The sequence below is a fragment of the Candoia aspera genome, chromosome 1 (assembly GCF_035149785.1).
Source record: "Candoia aspera isolate rCanAsp1 chromosome 1, rCanAsp1.hap2, whole genome shotgun sequence".
Taxonomy (NCBI): Eukaryota; Metazoa; Chordata; class Lepidosauria; order Squamata; family Boidae; genus Candoia; species Candoia aspera.
Window position 1 is genome coordinate 217,064,228 of NC_086153.1, and position 24,694 is coordinate 217,088,921.

Sequence of the window (24,694 nt, forward strand, 5' to 3'; positions counted from 1 at the left end):
CTTTATGTCATGCGCTGCCTACCGCTGAGTAAAACACAGACACTGATTCAGGGGAATCAGGTTCAGGTTTATTTCAGCGTAGTGCTGGATCAGAAAAAGGCTGAGAGTGAAGGGAGCGCGCCGGTGCGGGGTTTAAATACCCCGCGCCGGTCAGCGCCCCCTCACTTTGGGTTGCGTCACCCCTCCTTTGTCCTGCATGCTTCTGTGCCGGTAGGTGAAGGGTTGCGGGGCCCCTGCTGGTGCCCCGGGATTGCCCATAATCTGTTTCTTCCTTCGGCCAGTGATTGCTGTCAGCTGGGCGATCTCCGTTGCGCTTTTGCTAACAGCTTAGGTGTGCCTCGTGATCCGCCCTGTCTTTGTCTTTCCTTCTTCCTCTTTTGTGTCCTGATGGCTGAATCATCCGGCCGGGGTCTGTGTCTGTTGTTGTGCGTGCTTTGCTTATCTTAAGTCCCTTCCTCTGCTTCCTAGGTATTGTCATGTGTGCCGTTGTGCTGATGTCTTCAGCTCAACGGCACTCATGACACCAAGCTCTTTCCTCCTCTTAGAATCCTGTTTAAACTATTCAAGCTGCAGCGTATTCTGTCCAGATTGCCAATAGGAAGCCAGAGGTTCCCCATCCAGGTATCTGGCCACTCTTTTGTGGGATACGGATAGTCTCTGCTTATTGATTTTGGCACCCACTGATGTAGCCCCACTAGAATTGTTGGAAAGAACGAAGCAATTTAGATTGCCATATAACCAAACTGTTTTAAATCGTCATATTCTCCTTATTTTATTGTTTTGTTTTATGAAAGCTGGCTTTTTTGTTTCTCTTTTAATACACCAATTTGAACTACAAATATAACAATAGTTACTTTTAAAAAGCTACCCAACCTTGTACCTGCTAGCAAATTGGATTATGTCTAGAAAAGTTCCATACCAGTTGGGCTTTCTGACATGTGAAAGTCCCTTAATTGCAAATTCAGCATAAGAGTATCACCAGCAACAAAAATTTGAACTGAAAGACCATAATTATGGCTATAGCTAAATAGTTAAAAGTTAAAAGGCTGTGTGTGGTGGATACCGTTAGTGGCAATATCCCCTGCAAAGCCCTGAATACAATTATGTGCTTTAGTCCTGATCAGCCATTCATTATTGAGATAATTGGGGCAAGTTTACCTAGGTATTAAATCCTATCAGTGGTCAACTTGCCTTGCTCATTTTTAATAGCAGAGCCTACCCCATATGTGCCTCATATGGCGCAGAGTGGTAGGCGGCAGTATTGCAACCAAAACTCTCCCCACGACCCGAGTTCGATCCCAGCGGAAGCTGGATTCTCTCTCAGGTAGCCGGCTCAGGTTGACTCAGCCTTCCGTCCTTCCGAGGTCGGTAAAATGAGGACCCAGCTTGCCGGGGAAGGTGACGACTGGGGAAGGCAATGGCAAACCACCCCAATATAGTCTGCCAAGGAAACGTCACGAAAGCAGCGTCCCCCCAAAGGGTCAGACATGACTCGGTGCTTGCACAGGGGACCTTTCACCTTTCACACACCCCATATTTTCGTCATTCTTGTTCAGGCAGTCCTTTCCAAAAGAAGGTATAACTTCCTTTTTCTTCCTTCAGCTGTCCCTCTCCTGCTCTTCGGGTTTCTTGAAGTGCTGTTATATTTATATTAAAAAGTCTCAGCTCCCTTGCAATAATGGCAGTCCTGCGTTCAGGGCGTTCACTATCCATATTGTCCTGCAGTGTCTGTATATTCCACATTCTGAAATTCGTATGTCTTTTATGACCGCTATATGGTGACCCCATTGGACGTGGTAATCCAATCAGGAAGAAAAATGAGGCAGACTATGTTTAGAGCACCTTTTCTAGCCCCTTCCCCATATGGGGTGAGCAGAGTGGATCCTAAATAGGACTGCTCAGTGGTGGATACAGCTGCCGAACCACTCAACTGCCTCGGACCTTGAGTCAGGATGACTGAATCCATAATCCACCACCCATGTGCTGGTCCATGACTAGGGGCTTCTGGATTTCACAGTCCTGACCCCATGGCCATTTGCCAATCGCCATGAGACTGACTTTTAATTAGTTTGGGTTGGGTTTAGTGTGGTTGGAAGACGCCTGTGCATGAGTTTGTTTTATGTGTGGAGATCAGTGCACAACAATCAGCACACAATCTTCACAGAAAAAGGCGCTAATCCAATGGCATGGATACCATGATGATTGGTGACTTTTTATCTGCTGCAGCCTTCATCTGCCTTTGCAGCCATTGTAACAATAAGCCTTGCTATCTACCACCTGTTCTGCCACTGAGGACTTTCTTGGATCATTCTTTGTCTGGTTCCTCCCCCTGGACCTTACCGCCATGGGTGACCCTACCAGGAGTACATGACTCCTGACGGCTTCGCTCACAGGGATCATTGAGAACACGCAAGCCCACTCACCACAACAAGGTGGCGATCCAACGAGTAGGGGCACAATAATAATAATAGAAGGGATGGGGTACTGAAATCTAGTAAAGAGTATGCAGTGGCCAAAGGGAGGGTAAAGAGAGAGCAAATGTTTTGATTTCTAAATCCACCAGATAACTGGTAGTCAACAAATGATTTTTTTTTAAAGGCCGATAATGAATGTACAAGATGCAAGGAAGGAAAGTTACTACGTGTTCATATGCACAGGTAGAAAACTAAACTAAAAAATAATATATAGGGCAGCATCAGGAACCACAACTGCATTGGTATTATTTTTAGCACCTCTTTCTGTTAACACAGTTCTGAAATCTGTGCTTTATCATGTGCCTTATGTACGGAAGGTGGTGATCTCGTCTTGGAGTTCGTTGCCTGCTTCTTTGTCTCTTTTCATTTTAGAAAAAGTAAGCATAGATTTGCTCCTATGCTCCGGGAGGGGAGAATGCAGCTTGAGTAATGTAGGCAAGAGAGCTGCTCTCTATAAAAATGGATGAGAATTTAATTAAATTTGGTGGTGTGACAGAAGCAATTTGATCTCTGGCTGCATAGGCCAAGCTTTCTTGCCCTCATTGCACTGTATCAGAATTCAAGGTCACGATTTGGTCTGATTGATAGTAATCCATCGTTCTTAACTAAGTCACTCCCTGCTACAGCAGTGTTAAATTAGGCTTGGAATTGCCTTGAAGGAGAATAATTACTCTATTATGAATTGAAGTGTTTGTGTTGTTTTTTTTCCTAAATGCCTCTGCACTTTGTTTGTATGTTTGTTCGCCATGCACCCCAGTGACATAAGGATAGTGATTTTACATTATTATATAGTTATATAAGCCTAAGCATCATGCTGAACTGCGCCTTTCTTAGAAATTGGTATTTAAAACATTTCAGAGGAAGCCTCTGGCTTTCTTCCCAAACACTTTGTCATGTGGTAGTTCAGAAGTGGTTTTATCATCCAAGTAATTAAACTGTTTCACAAGTTGCATGCAAACTTGTGGGTATGGCATATGTTGATTTTACTGAGTTAGATCAGAAAGAGTCCAGTCACAATCTTAGGTGATTTAAAAATAGTCTTAAGTTGTTTTGGATGTATACAAATATTTACCATATACTTATTTTGTGAACTGGAATATATTCCTCTGTCTGATGATTTTGACTGAAGTACTTCACTTGCACAGCAACCCTAAGCATCATTACTCAGAAATAAGGCCCACAGCTTATGTATTAATGAGAAAGGCCCACTGAAATAAATTCATAGTTGATATTCATTGTTCTTATGGGAGCCTTAACTGCTTTAACAGAGCATGAACTTAAAAAGTAGCAAGCTATATTTAATATGTCAAACACTCATGCATTGTCTCCTTGGCTGGAACCAGAGAGAATCAAAACAAAGGCAAAGCATTATTTGGGCAAAGGCAAGTCTAACTGACTGATGTCTCTTAAGGGCAAAATAGATGGTGGATATTGATCCTTTTAATTGACTCTGGGCTGCTAGTGTGGTTCAATATTCTTTTAATTGGAAGATAAAATTGTATTGGAGTTGCTGAATAATTATTTCCTTTTCATATTGAATGTGTGAGGGTGACTGTTGTCTTCCCAAATGGTTACAATTTAATACTTTATAATTAGTTTACTTATTTGCATAAACAGCCACCCTATGCAAAAGGTAAGGGTTAGGTAACAGTCATCAGACATTAAAAATCTGAAGGCTTATGTTAAAAAAAGCAGGGGACAAAAGTTTCTTGTGAAAGTGTCAGAATCTGTAATATATTTGGAGATAACCACTCATGTAATGGAGAGCCTGGTTGAAAGATCTGCCAAGTTCAGTGTCAGCAGACATTTGGGAAGGGACTGTTTTCAAGTGATAGTTTTCAGATAAGCTGTTTTTGTCTAAATCCGTGCTTTTCTTCTAGTACCATTGTCCAATTTGGAACAAAGAACCTCTTTGTGGGTATGCAGTTTGCAGCCTGTTGCCAGTGGATACCTAGTTGCTTAATCATGGAGCTTGTATACATGGCACTGATATCAGTATGCGCACCGGGGTTGCTTAAAAAAAAAAGGCCATCATCTTACAGCCCTCTAATACTGTTCTGTTTATTTTTGTGTGTGCTCAAACTGCAGGTGTGATGGCTGGGTTCAATATGAGTGGTGATCTCAGGAAACCCGCAACGAATATCCCTCTAGGATCTTTATCTGCAATTGGCATTTCGTAAGTCCTTCCAAATGAAGGGGAACACCCCCTTGGAAATTTTGTTTTCTACTCAGAGTAATTTTCTGCTCATCTCTGTTTTGTAGTCAATCCATTTCCTATTCTAATAACCCCTCCATTTTTTTTTCTTCTGTATCAAGCTTGGCAGGCATTCAGCTATTTATCCCTGGTCACTTTCTGCCCTGGCCACATTACACAGAGATTTTCTGCCCTGGACATATTACACAGAGATAAATTAGTTGATATCCTCCCTTCTTTTTCTCTTTTCCAAATTTAGGGAACATACACCTTTCCAGAATGATTTTAGGGCTGATAAAGATCAATAACAATAAATAAATAATTAACTCTCCTTCCTAGTATGGGAAACCACCCAGAGTCCCTGCTTGGGGGGGAGATGGGTGGTGATAAAATTTGACAAACAAACAAACAAACAAACAAATATATATCCCACGAGTGATACGAAAGGATTGGGCTCAGTCTTTCCTTATGCTCCCTACATACCCCTAGATACATTTTACAGCAAGCTGATCTTTAGGAAGGATTCTTAAATAAAGCAAGCCCATTGCCTGTGAATTCATAATAAATGGGATACCTTGATGTCCATATGATGTTTTTTCATTTTCATTTACTGGTGAATGATTTCAGTCATAGCCAGAGACTGTGGGACAATGCTGAAAGACTTGACTACATTCCTGGCAGTGGTCTCTTGCTGGATAGCTACTTCCTAGCACAATAGTAAAACATCAGGATCTCATACTTTGTTGGCTTTAAAGTTAGACCCAACTGCTGAATGTGAGCATGTGTGTGAGCATGTAGAGAAGATTATCAGCCTTAATCCTATTAGACTCATAAGCCAGAACATGGTTACAGGAGGGTTTCAACAAGGAAAAGGAAAAGGAAAACAAACTTATAGGAATCCCCTTCATTACATGGGGTTACCCCTCCTTTTTAAACTACTTTGTAACTATCTACATTTTAAATAAGGATTTGACTCTTCGTCATCATTCCTAGTTTGTCACAAAATGCGTAACAGCATTTGTCTGAATACATTCCTTCCTACTATTCCCTCATTCTTGTTCCCTTTCCTTTCCTTCCTTTTTTTTTGGTTGTTTTCCAACTTTTATATTTTGGGGGGGGGCATATCCTATCTTTCTGTTTAGGCTGCTCAGTCAAGCATCAGCTACATACATGGCAATGAATTTTCTCCATCACAATAATATGAATAACAGACGACTGCAGATAGCTTCCTTAGCTCTCTGACTCTGATTTAATTGTTCTGAGAACATTTTTTAAAAAAAGTATAAGAATTATTAATCGCATATTACTAGGATTCAATTTAATTTGAATCCAATTCCGATGCATAATTTTTGCTATAGTTATAATTTATGAAATAGCCATTTATCCTTAGACCTGAGCAAGTAGATGCAGACTGACAAGTTGAGGATCTACTCTAGGAGTTAGATTTGAACTGCAGGGGAGCTACTGATGTTCCTGCACCTGCCCATTGAAAGGTGTGTTGAGCCCTTTTCTTCAATGGACCCATGTTGTAACTTCAATGGCTCCCCTGCAGTTCAAATCTAGGTACCAGAACATCTTACAACGTATTTTCCTAAAGTTACAGTTACCTTTGGGAAAGGACTCCCAACTTTGGATTTGCCCTTCCAAAGTTGGACCCCTCTTTCCATTCTTGGAGAGTGAGATTGAAAACACCTTTCTGTAGCATTTGCATCCAAACTTGTGTCTCTTTCGGTTGCATCCACAGCATGATATTGTACCTCAAGGGATTAAAATATTTTCAGGGCAAAGAAAGCCTAGTGCTTACTGAACCCATTTATGCTAATAAGGAAGTTACTTTGTAAAAAGCTGAAACTTATTTTTTTATGATTTCCTTGCAGGTGGTTTTTATACATTGTTTTTGTTTTTTTACTGGGAGCTATTTGTACCCGAGAATCACTCCGCTATAATTTTATGATAGCAGAAAAGGTAACTTCTTTAAATACGTAATGCCAACCTTATATTTCTGAAGTAAATTATGTGGTTTCTGGATGAAGAACAACAGTGTTTATCTATTGACCAAACTGCTTCTCACAATCAAACTCTAAGTAGTACAACCTCTCCTCACATTTATTTATTTGTTTGTTTGTTTGTTTGTTTATTTATTTATTCATTCATTCATTCATTCATTTATTCATCAAATTTGTCACCGCCCATCTCCTCCCATCAGAGGGACTCTGGGTGGTTTTAGCCCCATGGACACCCTCCAAAGTTGTTCCAGTGGTTAGGAGAGAGCCTCTAGGGCATATTTTGTGAGTAGAAGAGCTGGAAACAGAGAAGGAAGGAAAAAAGAAGCATGGTTTATACATATGACGCTGAATTTCACTCTGTATCCAGAGCATATAATCATGATTGGATACTACAGTATGTGAATAAACTTTCCCTGCTTATGATCTCATTTCACACCTTGGTTTTCCTCTACATCGAAGCCAATTAATGTTTACCAAAGCAATATTTTGACTGTTTTATGATTTGTGTCTAAATCAAAAAATAAGATAGGAAATTGGAATGTGTGGTATAGAGAAGGGACATCACTTATATCTGAGGAGGTCCATTGATGAGGTTTATGCGTCTCTATCCTCAAAAAATAGAATTTCTACCAAATAAACTCACATTCTCTGTGCAGAACAAAATATAAATTAATGGATCATTTTATTTGCCTATTTTTTTCAGGCCTGTGGAGTTTGAGGGCAAGGTTTTCAATTTTAAAGACATGGAGGAAGGGACTTGCTAAACTGGACAAAAGTAATCAGTGTTGTTTAATGAAGGTTTATTATTACTTGTTTTTTGTTTTCTAAATAATATTATATGACAATCCTGCCTTCTCATCCCAAGACTTGCATTCAAGTTGTCTTGCAACCTAAAGCCACATGTGGTGCTATCAGTGTAAACAAAAGCCTTGTCTGTTCATCCTCTTTCTTCTAGCAGCATTTCTGGTTTGTTGTTACCATACCGTACCATACAGTTCCTCTCCAGGGCATTGCAGGATAAGACAAACCTTAGCACAATGATTGCATATTACACATTTTGTGTTGCTGAGGGGAAAACTAAACATGGAGTTAATAACCCGGAATGTCTCATTATGTCTTGAGACATTTGAATAGGTTTGAGCAGAGCAATGTGGCAAGCTTGTGATAATGTGATAGATGAAATGGGTCAAAATCAGAAGTTACACAAACTTTGTTGATTGAGAAGTATGGAGCTTGAGCATGTGAAAGGTTTTTGTTTTCCAATATCGACAGTGGATGCAGGTAATAGTACAAATGATGAGGGCATATGGGGTAGAAAGAGCATTTAATTATTGGGTTTGTAATTGTATGCTTCAAATTTAATTTATGGATTAATTACAGGTAGTCCTTGTTTAGCAACCACAACTGGGACTGGCAACTTGGTTGTTAAGCAAAGCAGTCGCTAAGTGAAACCACAACAGTACTTATGATCTTATTTTACCTTTCCTTGGCTTTACAGACCTGTGAAGGTCGTAAATGCAAGGATGGTTGCAAAGTTACTTTTTCATCACTGTCGTAACTGCAAATGGTCACTAAAGGAGGCAGTCTCTAAATAAGGACTACCTGTAAATGAGGTGATTGAGGTACTATACAGTTGTGGTAATAAAGAAAGAACAGAAAGGGGAGGCGAAGAAACCAGATGGATAAGGGTAGAGCATATTAAAAAAACTGAGGACTAGAAGTTTTAAGTTGTTTGTGGAAAGTAGGAGAGCCAGTGTAGAACGTTAGAACTTCAAAAGAGCCCTTCTGGCTTGGATATCCAATGCTTCATAGTACACAGCAAAAGGCAGGGTATGGGGGAAGTAACTCATGCTGTTCTTTCCAACACCTGGGCCACTTCCACACAGTTGCCTTGTATCCCTGAGCTGGTAGGAAATCACACCATCTCCAATCTTGCTACCCACACAGCATGATGCTTGTGATCCTGCATTGCATTGCTGCCCATACAGCTTTAATGCCCAACATTCTAAGGGTTGTGACGGATGGTCCCCTTGGGTGAAATCCCATCCCTGCCCAATGTCATCCAGCACATGAAAAGCATCCTCCAACTGGCATGCACAATGTTCTGGTTACTTCACACACTGCATTCTTTTTCTTCTTTCTCTTTCATTGTACCATCAACTAATGGTAACAGATCTTTGAAACTATAGGTCAACCTCTAGCCACTAGGTGGAAACAAAGAATTAGGGTTTTTATACCTCTTGACTGCCATCTTGTGGTCATCCAGATTTGGGTAGCTGAGATGTGGCCAGGGGGTGTGCTGCTGAAGAGCTGCTGCTTGAAACGGGGGGATATCCGGGGGGGGGGACAGTATGGGAGCTATAGGGACATAATATGAGGAGAGGAAGTGAGAAGCCAGGGCATGGGAAAGGACCATTAGGCTACAGAAATGCAAGAGTTTGTCTTTTCAATTACACTTTCAATTACAGTATTAAGCCAGGATTACCAATTTCACAATTACCAGTTCACACATAATTATGATTTCACACACAGTACACATACAATTTCACACACATGCATACACGTGCTTACATAGAGTTTCTGCTACAAACTGAAGGTGTTTATGAAGTAACATGGATGTTGCAGACTTAAAACTTAAAGGCCAGGGGAGCCTTTGCCCAGCTTCATGTTGTGCACCAGCTACACCCTTTCCTGGATCAGGAGGCCCTCCGGTAAGTCACTCATGCCCTAGTCAACTCCTGTATAGACTCCTGCAATGCATTCTATGTGGGGCTACTCTTGAAGAGTATCCGGAAGCTTCAGCTGGTCCAGAATGCGACCGCGCGAGCAGTCTTAGGAGTCCCAAGGAGGGTGCATGTAACACCTTTGCTGCATGAGCTGTACTGGGTGCCAGTTTGTTTCCGGGTCCAATTCAAGGTGTTGGTTATCACCTTTAAAGCCCTACGTGGCATGGGGCCAGGCTACCTGAGGGACCGCCTCAACCCCTGACATCGACCCATCCCACCCGGTCAGGCAGAAAGGGGATGACCCACTCCATGAGAGAATGTTGATTGGTGGGGTCCAGGAAGAGGGCCTTCTGTGCTGTGGCCCCTGCCCTTTAGAACATTCTTCCCCCATAGGTGAGGCAGGACCCCACTCTCCTGGCCTTCAAGAAGGGGGTTAAAACCTGGTTATGCCACCTTGCTTGGGGTGGGAAGGGGGATAGCCATTCATTGAGGTGGTTGGTACCGTGATGATGCCAACGGTAAGATCTTGATTTGCCATCTTGTATTTATATTTGTATTTTTGTATTATATTTATATATATTTATATTTATATGTACTGTATGTTGTACCTTTTTAGTGGTATGTTATTTTTATTATTTGTAAACCACCCAGAGTTGCTGTATACCAGTTGGGCAGTGGAGAAATTCAATCAATCAATCAATAAATAAATAAATAAATAAATCTTCTGATTGGAAATACACAGAAAATGTATGCACAAGAACTTGCTTTTCCAAAAGAGAACGAAAAGATAAATCACAGGTTCTGGGAGCAACCAGTAGTAGTCAGTGCCCAATCCTTATTTCAGCCCCGTAGTCCAACACAGTACACAGACAGAGTGTCTGAAATGGAGTTGGAACATTACTTTCTGCAAAGAGCCAATCAAGCAGTCTCTTTGCTGAGTTATCCTTCTTTCTTTCTTTCAAATAAATGGCTTGACTTTCCCTGGTCTGCCCTTTGTTGTCTGTAGCATGTAGCCAGGCTTAGGACCTTATCTAACTTAGGCTCTGGGTCAGCTGGCTCAGCCTGCTCCCTCTGAGACTGGAGTGACTCTTTCACTGGTGCATTCTCTTCAGTTAATTCCTGTGCTGCCGACTCAGGTTGTTTTCCTGAAGACACTTTGTTACCTGACTGGATAACATCATCAGTGCATGGGAGAGTGAAGTTTGCAGGTATTTCCAGTAGCAATTGGTTCAGGTTGTTTTTATAGACTTCACAGAGTGTGTGGTTTTGGAAGTTTCTCATTACCCCTATCACAAATTTGTTTAACACATTATTTTTCTTCACTACCAAACCAGCTGTTGCTGTAGATTGCTCTGGCATTTATATAGTTATAACATGGATACACAACTTTATGTCTTTTGTTGAGAGATCAATTACATCTAAAGATTGCATCAGATGAACAAAGGATATTTTTCGATCAAACTGGGTCTGCAAACCTCTAGGTCTGTGGCAGTTAATAAAAGTCAGTTTGGTAGGAATCAATTGTAAATGCCAAGTATTTCGTTCAGTCTCAATATTTATTGGATAGTTCTTAAAAGAGGAAGCTTCGATGGAATCAGCTTGTGTATTAAGTTTGTTAAACTGAATGGTCGGGATGCGGTTCTTCCTTGGTGGTTCCTTGATTAGGGTATTGCTTCTTCCCTGATTGTTTAGCTAGTGCTTTTTCCTGCTTATCTGCCTGTTGGTTGCTAGAGAGGATGTGTTCTGGGCTGTTTGTTTCCTTTCTTGACTTTATCTTTGAAAGGTATGTAGAAGGGGGTTATCTCTGTGTGTCTGCTGATGGCTGTTTTGTTAGAATGCCAAGCTTCCAGGAATTCTCTGGCATTTTTTCACCTGGCTTCATCTAAACCTAGAGTCAGAAGAAACCAAGTCAGAAAAGCCCTTCCTTGCCAAGGCAAGGCCTGCTAAACAGAAAGCCATGCAATAAAGTCAACTGGGTGGGTGGGAATTCCAGTACTTCAAAAGCCTTTACTGCTTGGGGAGATGCTCCCAACTAATTTCTGCCTCCACATGCTCAGCATAGCTTACAACAGACAAGCACCTAATTTCAGCCTTGAATGACAGCCTGCCACAGAATTGGTGATGTTCTTTTTAGAGCATCTTCTCCTTCATGACAGTTTGTATTCAATGTTAACCTGCTCTCACTTCCTACCCTCTTACCAGCCTCACTTTTTCACTTCGCTTCATTTATTTAGCTATGCATTGCTGTGTTTTGTAAGATAACCCAGTTATCTTAGATAAGTATCTAACTCCACTTCTCTTAGATAAGTATCTAACTGAAAACTCTTGCTTGAAATAATATAGTGAAAAAGAGATTCTCACCACCCAGATATTTTGTTCATTCCCAAGATAAAATTTCTTTACTTTTTCTTTAAAAAACCTTAAGTATTCTTGGTTATTTTAATATGTATATGATATGGTATGTATATGACATGAGGCATAATCTAATGCCCTTTTACTTCCTTACCACTGTATTGACTGAGCCTTGCACCTGATTTTTCACTGTAGCCTTAAATCAGATTTCCTTACATTAACCAGGTGCATAGAGAGACAGGTGTATATGATATGATCTTTCTCATACAGACAATAGAAAAGAGCTGACTTAAAAAACCCATAGGTTATAAATCTGTGGGCCACAGGCTCCAAAACAGCCTACCAAATATGTATTTGAGGACATGAGATTTTGCTGTGGGCATTTGCATATGGCTGGCGGGCTTTTTAGATCTTAAATTCCCTCAACTATTGCCATGAGTTGCAATCCTGCCTTTCTTGCCAATACTTCAGAACAAGAGTGGTGTTGTTTCATTTTATCTTAACAACTTTGTAAAATAAATTAAGCTGACAAATAATGACTGACTCACCCAATAAGTTGCATACCTAACCAGGGAATACATCACACTGGTTGTGTAGTCTTGCATTCAATCTGTAGGCGAAAGACTATTCTTGATGGATTCCTCTTACTTTATATGGCAAGGCCATGTTCTCTGTCCCAGTAGAGAATTCAGCTCCTATTGTACCCAGTGCTGGCTAGCCTCGTTGTCAGAATGTGTATTTAACAGATTAAATAAGAAGACGCATGCATAGCTGTTACTTTAAATGAACAGAGGGAATAGAGGCAATATGGAGACTCTTGGAATGGAATTCTTGCATCCATCTTTATGCATCATAAAACAAAATGAGAAACAGGAGTTTTATTTCTATTTTGTGCAGAAGAAACTGCTGGTAATGTGATAAAAGGATTAAACTGTAGTTTGCTTCTGGCAGAATTAGATTTCACTGGCCATGGGAGAATTTCAGTTTCTACACATTGATAGGATATGTCTGTCATTATTTTTAAGGAAACATTTATTCTCAAAAGCAGTTTGAATATTTATTTATTTATATGTGTTTATTAATCACATTTCTACCTCACCACAATTGGTGGCTTACATGCAGTACAAAATCAGATAAAAATCAATACAATCATAGACAATAAAGCAATCCCACCGAAACAAAAATTACAGACAGTAAAAAAAGAGAATATAGATGGCTTAACAAAATCAGGAGAAGGCTGTCCAGAATAACCTGGTCATTAAAAGCTTCTGAAATATTAGCAAGGAGGGGCAAGCCTGATATCAACCAGGAGACTGTTCCACAGCATAGAAAACCAGCATCTTCTTGTTTTAGCTCTCCAGACATCCTCCAAATGTGGGATCAATAGTAGCTTCTCTCTACTTGATTGAACTGGTTGCACTGGTACTGACAGAAATAGGCAGTCTTGCAAGTATCTGGACACCAAGCCAAACCAAATCAGTTTTTTAAGTTGTACCTGGAAACCAATTGGCAGCTAATGCAGAAAAATAGTGTTATGTGCTTCTAACGATGGTAGCTGGCAAGTTTGTGGGCTGCTGCGTTTTGGACCAACTGTAGTTTCTGAGTTGTCTTTAATGGCAGGGCCAAGAAGAGCATGTTATGGTAGCCCAACCAGGTGGTGATAAAGCCATGTGTTACGGTAGAGGTAGGGTTGCAATGGATGCACCAGCTGAAGCTGGGGATAGGCTCCTCTGGCCACAGTTTCTACCTGCTCATTGCAGCAGGAATGGTGAATCCAGAAGGACCACCCTTGTGAACCTGCTCTCTGATGGGTAGTGCTTACTGGTCAGGGAAGAACTCTGGTGGCGACAGATGTATTCACAGCAACTCAGACCTATTAGGGTACACCTTCAGCCTGTTCTCTCCCATCCAGAGAAAACAGGAATATGTGAAGTGATTAAGCTGTAATAGTGAAGAATCTGTCAGCACTGTAAGTTTGAAGTTGCAAAGCATCCTTTTGACTGCCTCAGTGAAAAAGCCTTCTTCCCCTGAAAGTGTGAGTGGAATGTCATGGCCCCTTGAATGTGGTCATTTCAGTTAGGTGCAAATCATGATCTAATCATAGTATTTTCGAGTGTACCATAAAAAGTATTATTATTATAGCCGGCAACACCATTTCTGAATTACTTTTATTTGATTATTTTCCATATATTTCCTAACTATCACCACTCCTTCTCTGTACTTGGTATGTGTTAGTAACACAGTTTTTATTTTAAAGAAATAAAGCTGGCTTGGTTTTGTGGGGTTTGATGAATTCTGACATCCTACGTGAATTCCAGGTCTCCTTCCTTGTGCTGCAGACTGCTGTCATAACAAGGAACAAAATTTAGCTACAGTCCTTACCAACTACAGTCCTGTAGAGCTCGGTGACAATTACCTCTGAGGAAAGCTTCAGGGGACTTCATTTTTAATATAACCCATGTTTTTCCAGGTTACATTTGACATTATTCCTAATTACAGTTGTTATAATTATTTGCAGTACAGACTCATAGCTGGAAACTGAAGGCAAGTTTATGATCCCTGGAAAACAGGGCAAATAGAAGGTAGTTTACTCTTCCCATGTAAGAGTGCCGCTTAATGAGCTACCATAAGAGCTTGTTCAGTGGAATGTCGTAAGTTGATGTTCCCATCCATGTCAAGTGCCTCTCTGGCTCAATAAGTAGGTCTCCTTCTTGGCATCATCCTCTCCTCCATTTCTAAGAACAACCATTGCTATTATTTCATTCTCGCCAAATAAGCCAACGTTGGTCCAGTAACAACTGGGGGGATCTGGTCTTGCTGAATGTTCTACATGCCTTTCTTCTCACTAAATCTAAAATAATAGCTGGATTGGATTCCAACACAGAGAAGGAACGGCACTGCAACAGTAACAGTGGTCAGGAGTAGATGTGATTAGAGTATGCTATCTAGAACTAATTGACATTATCCCATATGGTCCACTTTCCTTTGTATCGTGTTTTCAAGCCTTGCTGTCTAGGAGGAAAAATTAATCATGCAGAATGGGATTCCAAGCTGAAGCCTTTAGTTATGATCCTGATAAAAGAGAATAGGATAAAGATAGAGTACTAGCTTTGTTCGTTAACATGCACAAATAGAGACAGCAATCAAAAGTTCCAAAAGTTGGAAACAACACGTTTATAACACTTCAAGCTTGTGCACTTATTTAGCATTAACTCCCAGTGAACTCAATATGACTTGCATCCAAGATAATGTTAAAAGTATAGGGTTGTAAAGCCTTAGGTTTTGTTGCTTGAAAAAAAATGTATTTTGTAGATTTAAATCAGGAAAATAAGGACAAAATCCATAATTCAATTTGCATGCCCCACTGCAGTGATCCAGGAGTAACTGCGTCTCAAGATTGCTGTCCAAAATTATTTGCTGGATGATCTCATTTGAAACATGTCATAGAAAAACATTTTATTTAATTAAAATATTTTATCTGATTTTTGTCTATGTTACATTGCGTAAATACATTATCCTGAACCGAAACTCTGTTCTGGTATATAAGTGGAATCAAATATCTGCTACTCCCTCCATTTTCTATAAGACGTACATGCTTCTTCTGAAATTGTTGCTAAATTAAGCTTTTCCCTTTGGATTGGTTTACTCCGGGCAAAGTGAATTAAAGTGTATTCTTTTGTGCTGTTAATTAGGGACAGAATATCAACAGAATGTTTTCTTGCCACAAACAGCTTCTCACTGGTTGGTGACTGATTAAGAGAATTTTTAACACAATTCTTCAGTTCTGCACATGCTTCATCTCAACAATCCTTATACCAACATTGTAAAGCATACTGTGGGAATGAGACTGAGAGAAGTCTGCTAAGAAAAGGGCTCAAGTACAGTGTTCTTGCATTCAGACTATAGTGGGGAATATCTGTAGCTCAGGGTTGAGCAGTGGAGTCCTTGGTGCTCTCTGAGCTTGGTTGCTTGCTTGCAGACGTTTCATTACCTGACTAAGTAACATCATCAGTGCTGGTGAGTGTGGGGTTTGCTCCCTGTTCAGACTATCTCTGGCTTAATCCCCATCATCTCCAGACAGGGCTGGGAAAGTATCCAGTCTAAAATTCTAGGAAATCACTGATAGTCAATGTAGACAGTATTAAACTGATGGCCCAACTTGATAAAAGGCAGATTACTATGCTTCTATATATGGCTGATGAGATTTGGGCACCAGATTATCTGACTCATGTTCTCAGTCACTGTAGTTGGTCAATAACCTTTGTAAGCCACACTGATTCTTATAAAATGTGCCTTCCAAATATTAATCCAGAAAAATAAGTTTCACTCTCTCTCTCTCTCTTTCTTAGGTATCCTTGGTGGGCTTCTTATTCTTACTTGGTTTGTATATTTCATCCTTAGCATCTTGTATGGGAGGTCTCTATGGAGCACCCCGAATCCTTCAGTGCATTGCCCAAGAGAAAGTGATACCTCTTCTTGCATTTCTTGGACATGGGGTTAGTAAATAAGGAAGGCATCTTCTGCTTATTTTCAGTATACAGATATTCTGTCATCCATGATAGATTTCCTTAGGTAGCTATCTGATAAGAGTTATTAGACCGTCCATTGTTCTGAAGAAGAAAGGTCATGATATTATATTGAAAAGCATTCCCAAATCATGAAGTTTATTTAGAATGGACTTTCATTCCACGCTACTAATACCATTCAAAATATATCTGTTTGATTTTAACTTCTAACAGTCCTGTCCTGTTGCCCAACAAGCTTCAGTCTACTAATTCAAATGAGGTTGAATTATCCAATTATTCACAGCTGAACTGGCACAACAGAAATGGCCAGGAAACAATCCCGAATTCAATATATTCTGGTGAAGTAAAAGTAGGAAGTTCAAAGGGTTGAGTAATAAGTTATGATCAAAGCAATAGTAAAGATCACTTGTGCAGAAAATTGTTACAAAACTCAGGTTCATGGCTCAGTGGATACAAGGTGACTTGTTGCTGATGTTGTTCAAAAGTCTGAGTCTGCAGACAGAGACTTTTGTACAGGGAGTTTCTTAATTCTCATCTAAGACCAACGGTACTAATTATCCTGACGCAGAATGCAGGCTATTCAGGAACTACATAAATGTTATAATCTGGATCCAAAGAGTCAAAGGTAGTGACAGTCACCCCTGCTGTTAGTTCTGTTCTGAGATATGGGTCTTTGGGATGGCAATCAGCAAACTCATTCTGTTGTTCCTCCTCCTCAGATGAGGATTTATCTGAGGAGGCCATTATATTTTCTCCTGCCTCTGGGTCTGGAAAATAGCTCAAGAGGTATTCAAGTAAGCAGATTAATGTATGATTATAAACATTATCCAGAAATGTTTTATGTCAGATTACTGCCCGTACATAACATATGTGAGTATCCCCTTTGTTCTGAATACAGAAAGGACCAAACAAAACTCCAGTGGCTGCAATCTGCTTAACAAGCCTCATCACCATGGCTTTCATCTTCATTGGCCAAGTGAATGTTCTTGCTCCAATAGTTACAATAAACTTCATGCTTACATATATTGCTGTGGATTATTCCTATTTCTCTGTCTCCATGAGCTACAACCTTAAGCAGAGCTCCAAAAGGATGCAGCAAGAGGACTCCAGGGTTGTGCTAAGTGGCTCTCGACCTTTAATACTCAGCAAATCAACTTGTTATGGCTATGGATCAAATGGAATAGATCAGTGCAGATGTGATGGCACTTTGCTAGAATTCAAAAAAGATATGAACCATCTTTTTAAGCCTGTTAATCAAGATCCAGGAATCGATCTTGAACTAAAAGGAAAGAACATGGATGCTGCTCAAATGATCAAGCAGAGAAAGCAAAAGAAGGCAGCCAAGCAAACATTACAAGACAGCTTTTGTCTGGCTCTTGATAAGAGCATTGCTCATATTCAGGATCCTTGCAACGATGCCCTAAAATCCAGTGTCAAAAATGTGTGGCATTTTTCACAGCCAAATTGCCAGGAGGAGAATGAAAATGGTGCATCTCCATCTGCTATTAGAAAAAGCAGTCAGAAGGAAGAAGATGGAGACCAACATTTTGATGAAATGCAGAAATCTTCCAGTCCACAGATGGAGGGTAAGATGATTTGGAGCACATTAAAATATGTATTTGAAAATGAGGAATGCTCATTTTGTTAGTAAGGGAAGAGATCATTTTTATGTGTTCAGGCTGTTATCCCTGGTGACAAACTTTTTTCTTTTTCTTTTTTTCACAACTGAGCATCGAGACTGTTCTAATTTAATTTGCCAGTGGAAAAGTAGCCCAGAGTTAATTCACTGAAGGATAATTTATTGTTTACAGTCTCTCTTCCAGTGCTCTACATATGCATCCTTCATTCATACAGAAATGTGAGATGCATTTATTTTTATCTTGACCTGGGTGGGAAAAGACTCCAAATGTTAAGACCTTGATCATTAATTCGAAGTGCATAAGAACAAATGTCTGTAGTATTCTACACCAAACAGTTATGAATTAAAAATGGAATGTATTCTATTGCATATCTGGATATTTTTTCCTATCTGAAACTTGCATGGAATTGTGTAAAAAGAACCTGAGGCATGCAGCATTCTGTGGGTGAAATCCAGTTGGGGTTTTTCCACTGCTAGAACGGCCTCCTTTAGCGGAACCAGTAGCAGTCCCCTGTACGCCCTCCAAATATGCTCCAAATTTCCTTCCCTGACTGAAGCTGATTATGAGGGCAGACGGGGGAAATGGAAAGAAAGGAATTCCTACTGCATAAGCAGGCGTTTGCTTGCAGAACATTGAATTTCACACAGTAGCTATGCTAAGTGAAATCTCTCCTAATCTAAACGCTGCTCTAGAATAGTTCTGCAAGGAAGAACGGGAAGACATTATGAAAGCAAGGACAGAAGGACTCATAGCTGGCTACAGGAAATGTTTGGAAGCATTACAAAATAATGATTGAAGGAGTGTCCAAAATTCTGTACTGTTTATTGTTTTCTTCTTTTGAATCGGTAAACAGATGCACATAAATGGTAAATATGCATTCCAATTTGCAGAAAGATGTCATGTTTAATTTTATATTATGTAATGTTGTGTCAGCTTTTGTTCACTTGGGAACATACAGTTTGACCAGGGGTGCCTAAACATTGGCATGCAACTGTAGAATGCAGCCTAAGCAGAACCACCTGCCTAGGTCTTCACTAAGCCTGTTTCTGCAGAAGCTGGCCTTTTAGTATGGCTTTTAAAGCAGAATACATGACACAGATTTTTCTGATTTTTCATATCAGAAAAGGGAGAAAGTCAAATCTGCAAGATTCTCTGAAAGAGATAAGAAGGTTGGGTGAGTTGGAACTGGGAGTTTCAGATCTTCAACCCTGAATTTCTGAAAGGGAACTGAAGGTGAAATTGTGCCTAATTACAAGTAGGATGGCCTACTTTTGTTGATTCAGGCAAACTATTCAGGCCCCCAGTGGATTGTGGTTTCCTTCAAAGGTCCTCAAATATCCCTTTTGAATGTATCCATCTTATGTTTTATTCTTTTGAAACCTTTCTTGTCTCCCTTGTTCTGCAGATTTAAATCTAAAACAACAAAGTCAAGAATTAGAAATTCAGGAAATACCACCTTCTTTCTATTCCAAGCTCTGTGATCACCGGGTTTCCTTTTTTGGTGTGAGTCACCTTCTAATATTTCAAACCTATTTGTAACATGATAGGTAAGAAGTTATGAATATTATTATCCACCCAGTAGTAGATTTCAAGTCATTATATGTAGAATAGGACTTTGGATTCAAAGGCAAGAGGATGCTTCAGAGCAACTCCTCAAACCAAACACATATTTTCATAGGACTGTGTAGCAACTAAGGAGGGACCCATGTGATTACAAGAAAAGGCATAGCTGCTTTAAGGACTTACAGTCGGGTGCTACATTTGCAACCCAGCATGCTCCAAAGCACCTTTTTGCCTTTGAATCCAAAGTAATACAAAAAAAAAAAAAAAACAGGGTTTCTGGATAGGAGGCATGTAGCTGAAAAGAATGGGAACAGTTTGTTAGATTGGAAACCTAGACCAAAAAAAAAAGTGTGAAAAGGAAAAAAATTCTAGAATGAGGATATGTCAGGACATGATGTGGTGCTTCAGATCAGGAAGCCACTGTGATCTAGATAACTAAATTTAATCTAGAAAATTAAATTGCTTGTCCTAGACCTCCCTGATTTCATGTTGCCTGGATTTGTGGGACTGTAACTCACATGATTCCCAGCTAGTATGGCTAATCATGGCATCCCATGACTTAAAAGTCTATCCATTGATTGGTAAGATGCAGCCCGATCAAGTGTAAAGGTCAAGGTGGAAGCTCAGAAAAGGTTCATATATGTAACAACAGATTGTAGCTAACTTGGCTTAATCTTCTTAGCAGTGGTTATGGCTATCAGTTGAGATATCTTAACATCATTTCAAATGCTAAGGCTTAAAAAGATAATTGTACGAATTAATGGAGGACTCTGTCAATAGTATTTAACTTTTAATAACTACCTGGACATTCCATCTTTAGAGTCATTCTGCATCTAAATACCAAATACTAGGAGTGACAGCTAATATCTTCGTAACTGGCTCCATGGGTTTCCCAGAAGCATCTGCTGGTCATTTCTGGAATCAGATGGATTAAATGCACCCTTAATTTGTTGCAGTGTAGCTGGCCTTATGTCTTTACATTCCTGTCCCCAAAACAAAACAGACTAAATTTGAGAGCTGAGACTGCCCTTCCCACTTGGATCAAAGCACTATGGCCCAACTGTCTCTCTGGAAATTCAAACACAGAGTCTAATGACAAATTCAAATTCACAGCAATTGGTCCTGAAAGACATATAGCCTCTGATATTAAAGATTTCATGTCCCTAAGGCTTATTCACCCAATCACTTAAATAACAGGAACACTTTTAAAATGGCTCATCTGCACCAAACGTTCTTTGAAACATTGCCAGTAATGAGGCAAGAAGTAGAAGATGCTGAGATGTCTTATCCTCCTTTGAATGTAAAGTGGTTGGCTTTTTTTCCATGGAAATAGGACCATTCCAGTAACAAAAAGCAGCAAAGTTTAGTTTATCACAGCTTAATCATAAATGTTATCTTTCCTACAGGCAATAGGTTCATTAGCCATTATGTTCGTTATTCAGTGGATCTATACCCTCGTTAATTTGGGACTAGCAATTATTTTGTATTTCTACATTGGCCAAGTGAGTCCGGGACTGCCACCTGGTAAATATATTTTTTTCTTCCCCCTCCTCCCATCTCACTTGCTAGTTAAATTTAAATCCTTTAAAGTCTTTACTTCTACTTATAAATTCATCTTATCCTGAATAATTCAAGATGGTAAAAATTAAGTGTATTATAAGCTAGAGGTGAAAATTAAGCCTATAATACTCAATGAATGTGAAATAACATTTGAGCAGATGAAAATATGGTTGTCTATCCTTCATTGTAAACTTGGTTTTAGGACAATAACTTTTTTTTTTTAAATGAGGGGGTTGTTAAAAAAACTGAGATAGAAAGTAAGATAATTAAATATTTCTAGAATACTTTTTATAATAATAGAGGTTAACTGCTGCACTGCAGATTAGGAAAGTACCATGAATTCAAGATCTAACCCAGCAGGTTGTAAGACCACATTTGATATGACAAGAATGTGGATCTTTTCCACTTTCCAGTTATAGCTTCAGTGGCTGCATTTTATAAAAACAGAAACCATCCCTGAAGAATCACTGAACTAATGCCATCAGTCCTGATTTTGTCCTCCTTAAATTACAAGTGCAATGGTGTGAAAAGAAGTGTTGACAATGCTTCCATTTTTCAATTCCAGCTGGCTTGCAAACAATATTTGACAGCAGAATCTTTAAAAGTTTTTACCCGTCCACTTTATAAAAGTATTTGGGAACAGCTAACCTACTGTTTGCAGCTTTTTGTGCAGGTATAAGAATAAAATATGCTAAAAGCTTCTTTTATTTCAGCTGTTCAACTTTGTAATTTAAAATAAAGACTAAGCCTTTCTCAACTTTAGAAGCAGTGCATTGCATCACGGAGAAAAGGTTAGAAAACCTCCTAATATAATTATAGGTAAGGTTTACAGCCTGCATTGCTTACTTCTGTCTAAGGAGAACTCTGGAAAACTACATTTTTATTATGGTTGAATATTTAAGCTTGCTCAAACTAACTCTGATTATTAAGGCTCAATGAGGGACTCTTTAAGTTGGTTCTTCTCTTAGTTTTTGTAACTCTTCTGCTCACGTCTCTGTGGATGGCTTTCACAACAGGGGTGCAAACTCTCCAAAAGGCACAGCTGCTTTAACACTTTGAGGAGAGGAGTTTCCCTTGTGCTAACACCTTTTTTTTAACACTTTGCACAGTTGTAATCATCTGCATGCCTTATTTTGTTTCTTGTTTCTGCAGGTGCAGCAGCTAATTTTAGCCTTTTCAAATGGATTAAACTCCTTTTGCTTAATGCCTGCAGGTTGGTATTGTGACTATTGGGCCTTATGTCAGCAGTAGGCAACACGGGTCATCCCTTAACAAGCCACTGCCCAGTGCCTGCCAGAGTCAGTCTGGCATTGGAGCAGGGCTTCAGCAGTTAACCTCAAAAGAGGAACGAACTAATGTTGGTGAAAGCTCTCTTCTCAACAGCATAGCCGTATATGATTTAGGCAGGGGTAGGAAACTGACAGCCCCAGGACTGTCCCCAGATCATACCATTGAAGTTCAGCACTACGATTTTCTATCGTGCTTTCTGGCCCTATAAAAGTGCCTAGTGAAGCCTTAATGCACTCACTTAGCAGTTTAAAGCCATTTCTGAACTAACTAACGAACTAAATAAATGCTAAGACATATGGAAGCACATTGCTCCTATTGAGGTTCTCTACATCGCCATACCTCTCTGTGAATGGTGTAAGCTGAAGAAAGAACCCCAATAACTTGTGGCTCTTGGTTTTAAGGGAGTGAACATAATGTTGGGCTCAGAAGTCTAGTGTAAGCCAGTAATAGTGTTCATATTCTGGTTGCTGTGACCCTACCAATAGTCAGACTGCCATATCAGTTGAAGTTTCCAAACCATCTTCAAAGACAGCGCCACACTAGGATAGGTATGGGTGACATAAATAAATGGGTGACTGAGACAAGCTTAAAAAGCACTCTGAACTTCTAAGCTTCTGCTGCCCCTTGAGGGTCCTCCATTAACCCAGAATTCAGAAGAACTCTCAAACTGCATACTTGTTTTTTATGGCAGTGTAACCTCCAACTGTCAGCCGTTGCAAAACTTCAGCTTTACTGCAGCACTTCCATCTTTTAAAACTTTTTATTTTAGTTTGTTCCTTCTCATCCAGCACAGGAGAGTTGTGCAGTTTTCCCAAGGCAAGTAAATGTAAAGGACAGAAAGACCACGTACATATGGATAATAACAGTTTGGCCCAGACCTTTGTATCACTTCTGGTCGCTTTATAGAGATATTAAGATGTCTTGGAGGCATCTGCCAATTCATTCATCTCCACACTTGTTAAAAGTGTTGCTCTCCAGTGCTTCTAATCATCCCACTGGTTCCATGTTTCTACGTATATCTTGAAACCATATTTTAAGGCTTTTTCAATAAACAATTGCTTACAAAGGCTGAATAAGAAGTTTCTTATTAATTGCTTAAGAATCACAAGTGGGCAGCTGGAGAAATTGAACTAATAAATAAATAAAAATCTAGATATCTCCCCTTTTAGAAATTGGGAGCATCTATGTGGGAGCTAAGCATCCAAATTACAATATGCTGTATTGTTGCTATAAAAATACAGGTCTTTGCTATAGTGCAGTTGAGAATGTTCCCTGGAAAATCATTGCCTGAATATTAACCAGGACATTGATAACAAACAACTTAGCCCACCTTGGCCACCCACATCTCACCTATATCTGTTTGCACAGTAGGATCAAGGTTTGTCTATTTATTTATAACATTTGTGTACCATTTCCCATTAAAAAAAAAACCTCAAGCAAGGTACACCTGAATGGTGACTCAAAGCAAACTGTCAAAAAAGCCCTGGTTAATTTTGGTCTCCACAGTTAGTTTTCAGACATTCCACTGAGGCTTGAGCTGGAGTGCTTTGTGAACTTAAGACCGAACCATGGATGACCATGGCTGCTGATCTAAGAACACCCAGAAATACATTGCTATCTTGCTATGTCGCTACTTGGGGAATGTGAGAGGTGAAAGGAGCTTTCGAGCAGCTGTGTTTGTTCAATACTATTAAAGCAAATTGTCTAACCAGTGTGTGTGAATGTGTGTGCCATTTTAAACTTTTGAAGTAGACTTTAATCCCTAGTTACAGCTCTTCTGCACTTTAGCAAGTAATATATGGTAAGGAAAATGCTGTTGTGTTGTCAAATACATGTGAATTGAACATTATCCTAAGTTTTTTTAATGTTTATTTTAATAGGGAATCAACAAAACATTGACCACTTTAAAAGAGTAGAAAAGAAGCAAAACAAAACCTCAAACTATTTAGGAGCAAAGAAGCCAAATAAAGAAAAATATACTTGCAAAACTGAGGAGAAATATGAAAGTTTAAACACGTATACATTCAATATTTCTATCCAGAAGAGGATTTGTATTAGATGGAGGTCATTGTGGGGAATGTGGAATGTACACAATACACATTCTGAGCATTTCATTTTTTTTTTCTCACTTTTTTCTCAGGACAGGGAATGTTTGGAAGCAGCAGGCATCATGTTAAGTGGTTGGTACTTTGCCATAAAGCGTACATTGTAACTGGAACAAACCTTCCTTTTCTAAATGCATGAATCAGAGCAGCTAAAGTACTTGGAAATAAACGAGGAGAAGCAAATATGTGTGGAGAAGAGAAAGTCTTGGCTTGCATGTTTTTAGAATAGCTGTTACATAAGGAAGAATTCTAGCCAAC

At 39.6% G+C, this 24,694-nt stretch overlaps 2 protein-coding genes across 9 annotated transcripts in view; both read left to right on the forward strand.

Annotated features, from left to right (window-relative positions):
* LOC134487154 (mucin-13-like) overlaps positions 1-24,694 on the forward strand; it is a 193,621-nt gene that overhangs the window by 63,212 nt on the left and 105,715 nt on the right. The window lies entirely within an intron of this gene.
* The window catches only part of SLC12A8 (solute carrier family 12 member 8), an 83,526-nt gene that overhangs the window by 57,218 nt on the left and 1,614 nt on the right, over positions 1-24,694 (forward strand). For 2 of the 8 annotated variants that reach the window (XM_063288758.1, XM_063288759.1), the window contains 7 exons: positions 4,563-4,650; positions 6,546-6,633; positions 16,102-16,248; positions 17,177-17,864; positions 19,324-19,421; positions 20,888-21,005; positions 22,194-22,254. In XM_063288758.1, the coding sequence (XP_063144828.1) occupies positions 4,563-4,650; positions 6,546-6,633; positions 16,102-16,248; positions 17,177-17,864; positions 19,324-19,421; positions 20,888-21,005; positions 22,194-22,254 (1,288 nt within the window). Of the gene's footprint in view, positions 1-4,562; positions 4,651-6,545; positions 6,634-16,101; positions 16,249-17,176; positions 17,865-19,323; positions 19,422-20,887; positions 21,006-22,193; positions 22,255-23,837; positions 24,040-24,694 lie in introns of those variants that run through there. The other 6 variants (XM_063288761.1, XM_063288765.1, XM_063288760.1 and 3 more) reach the window with 6 other exon arrangements.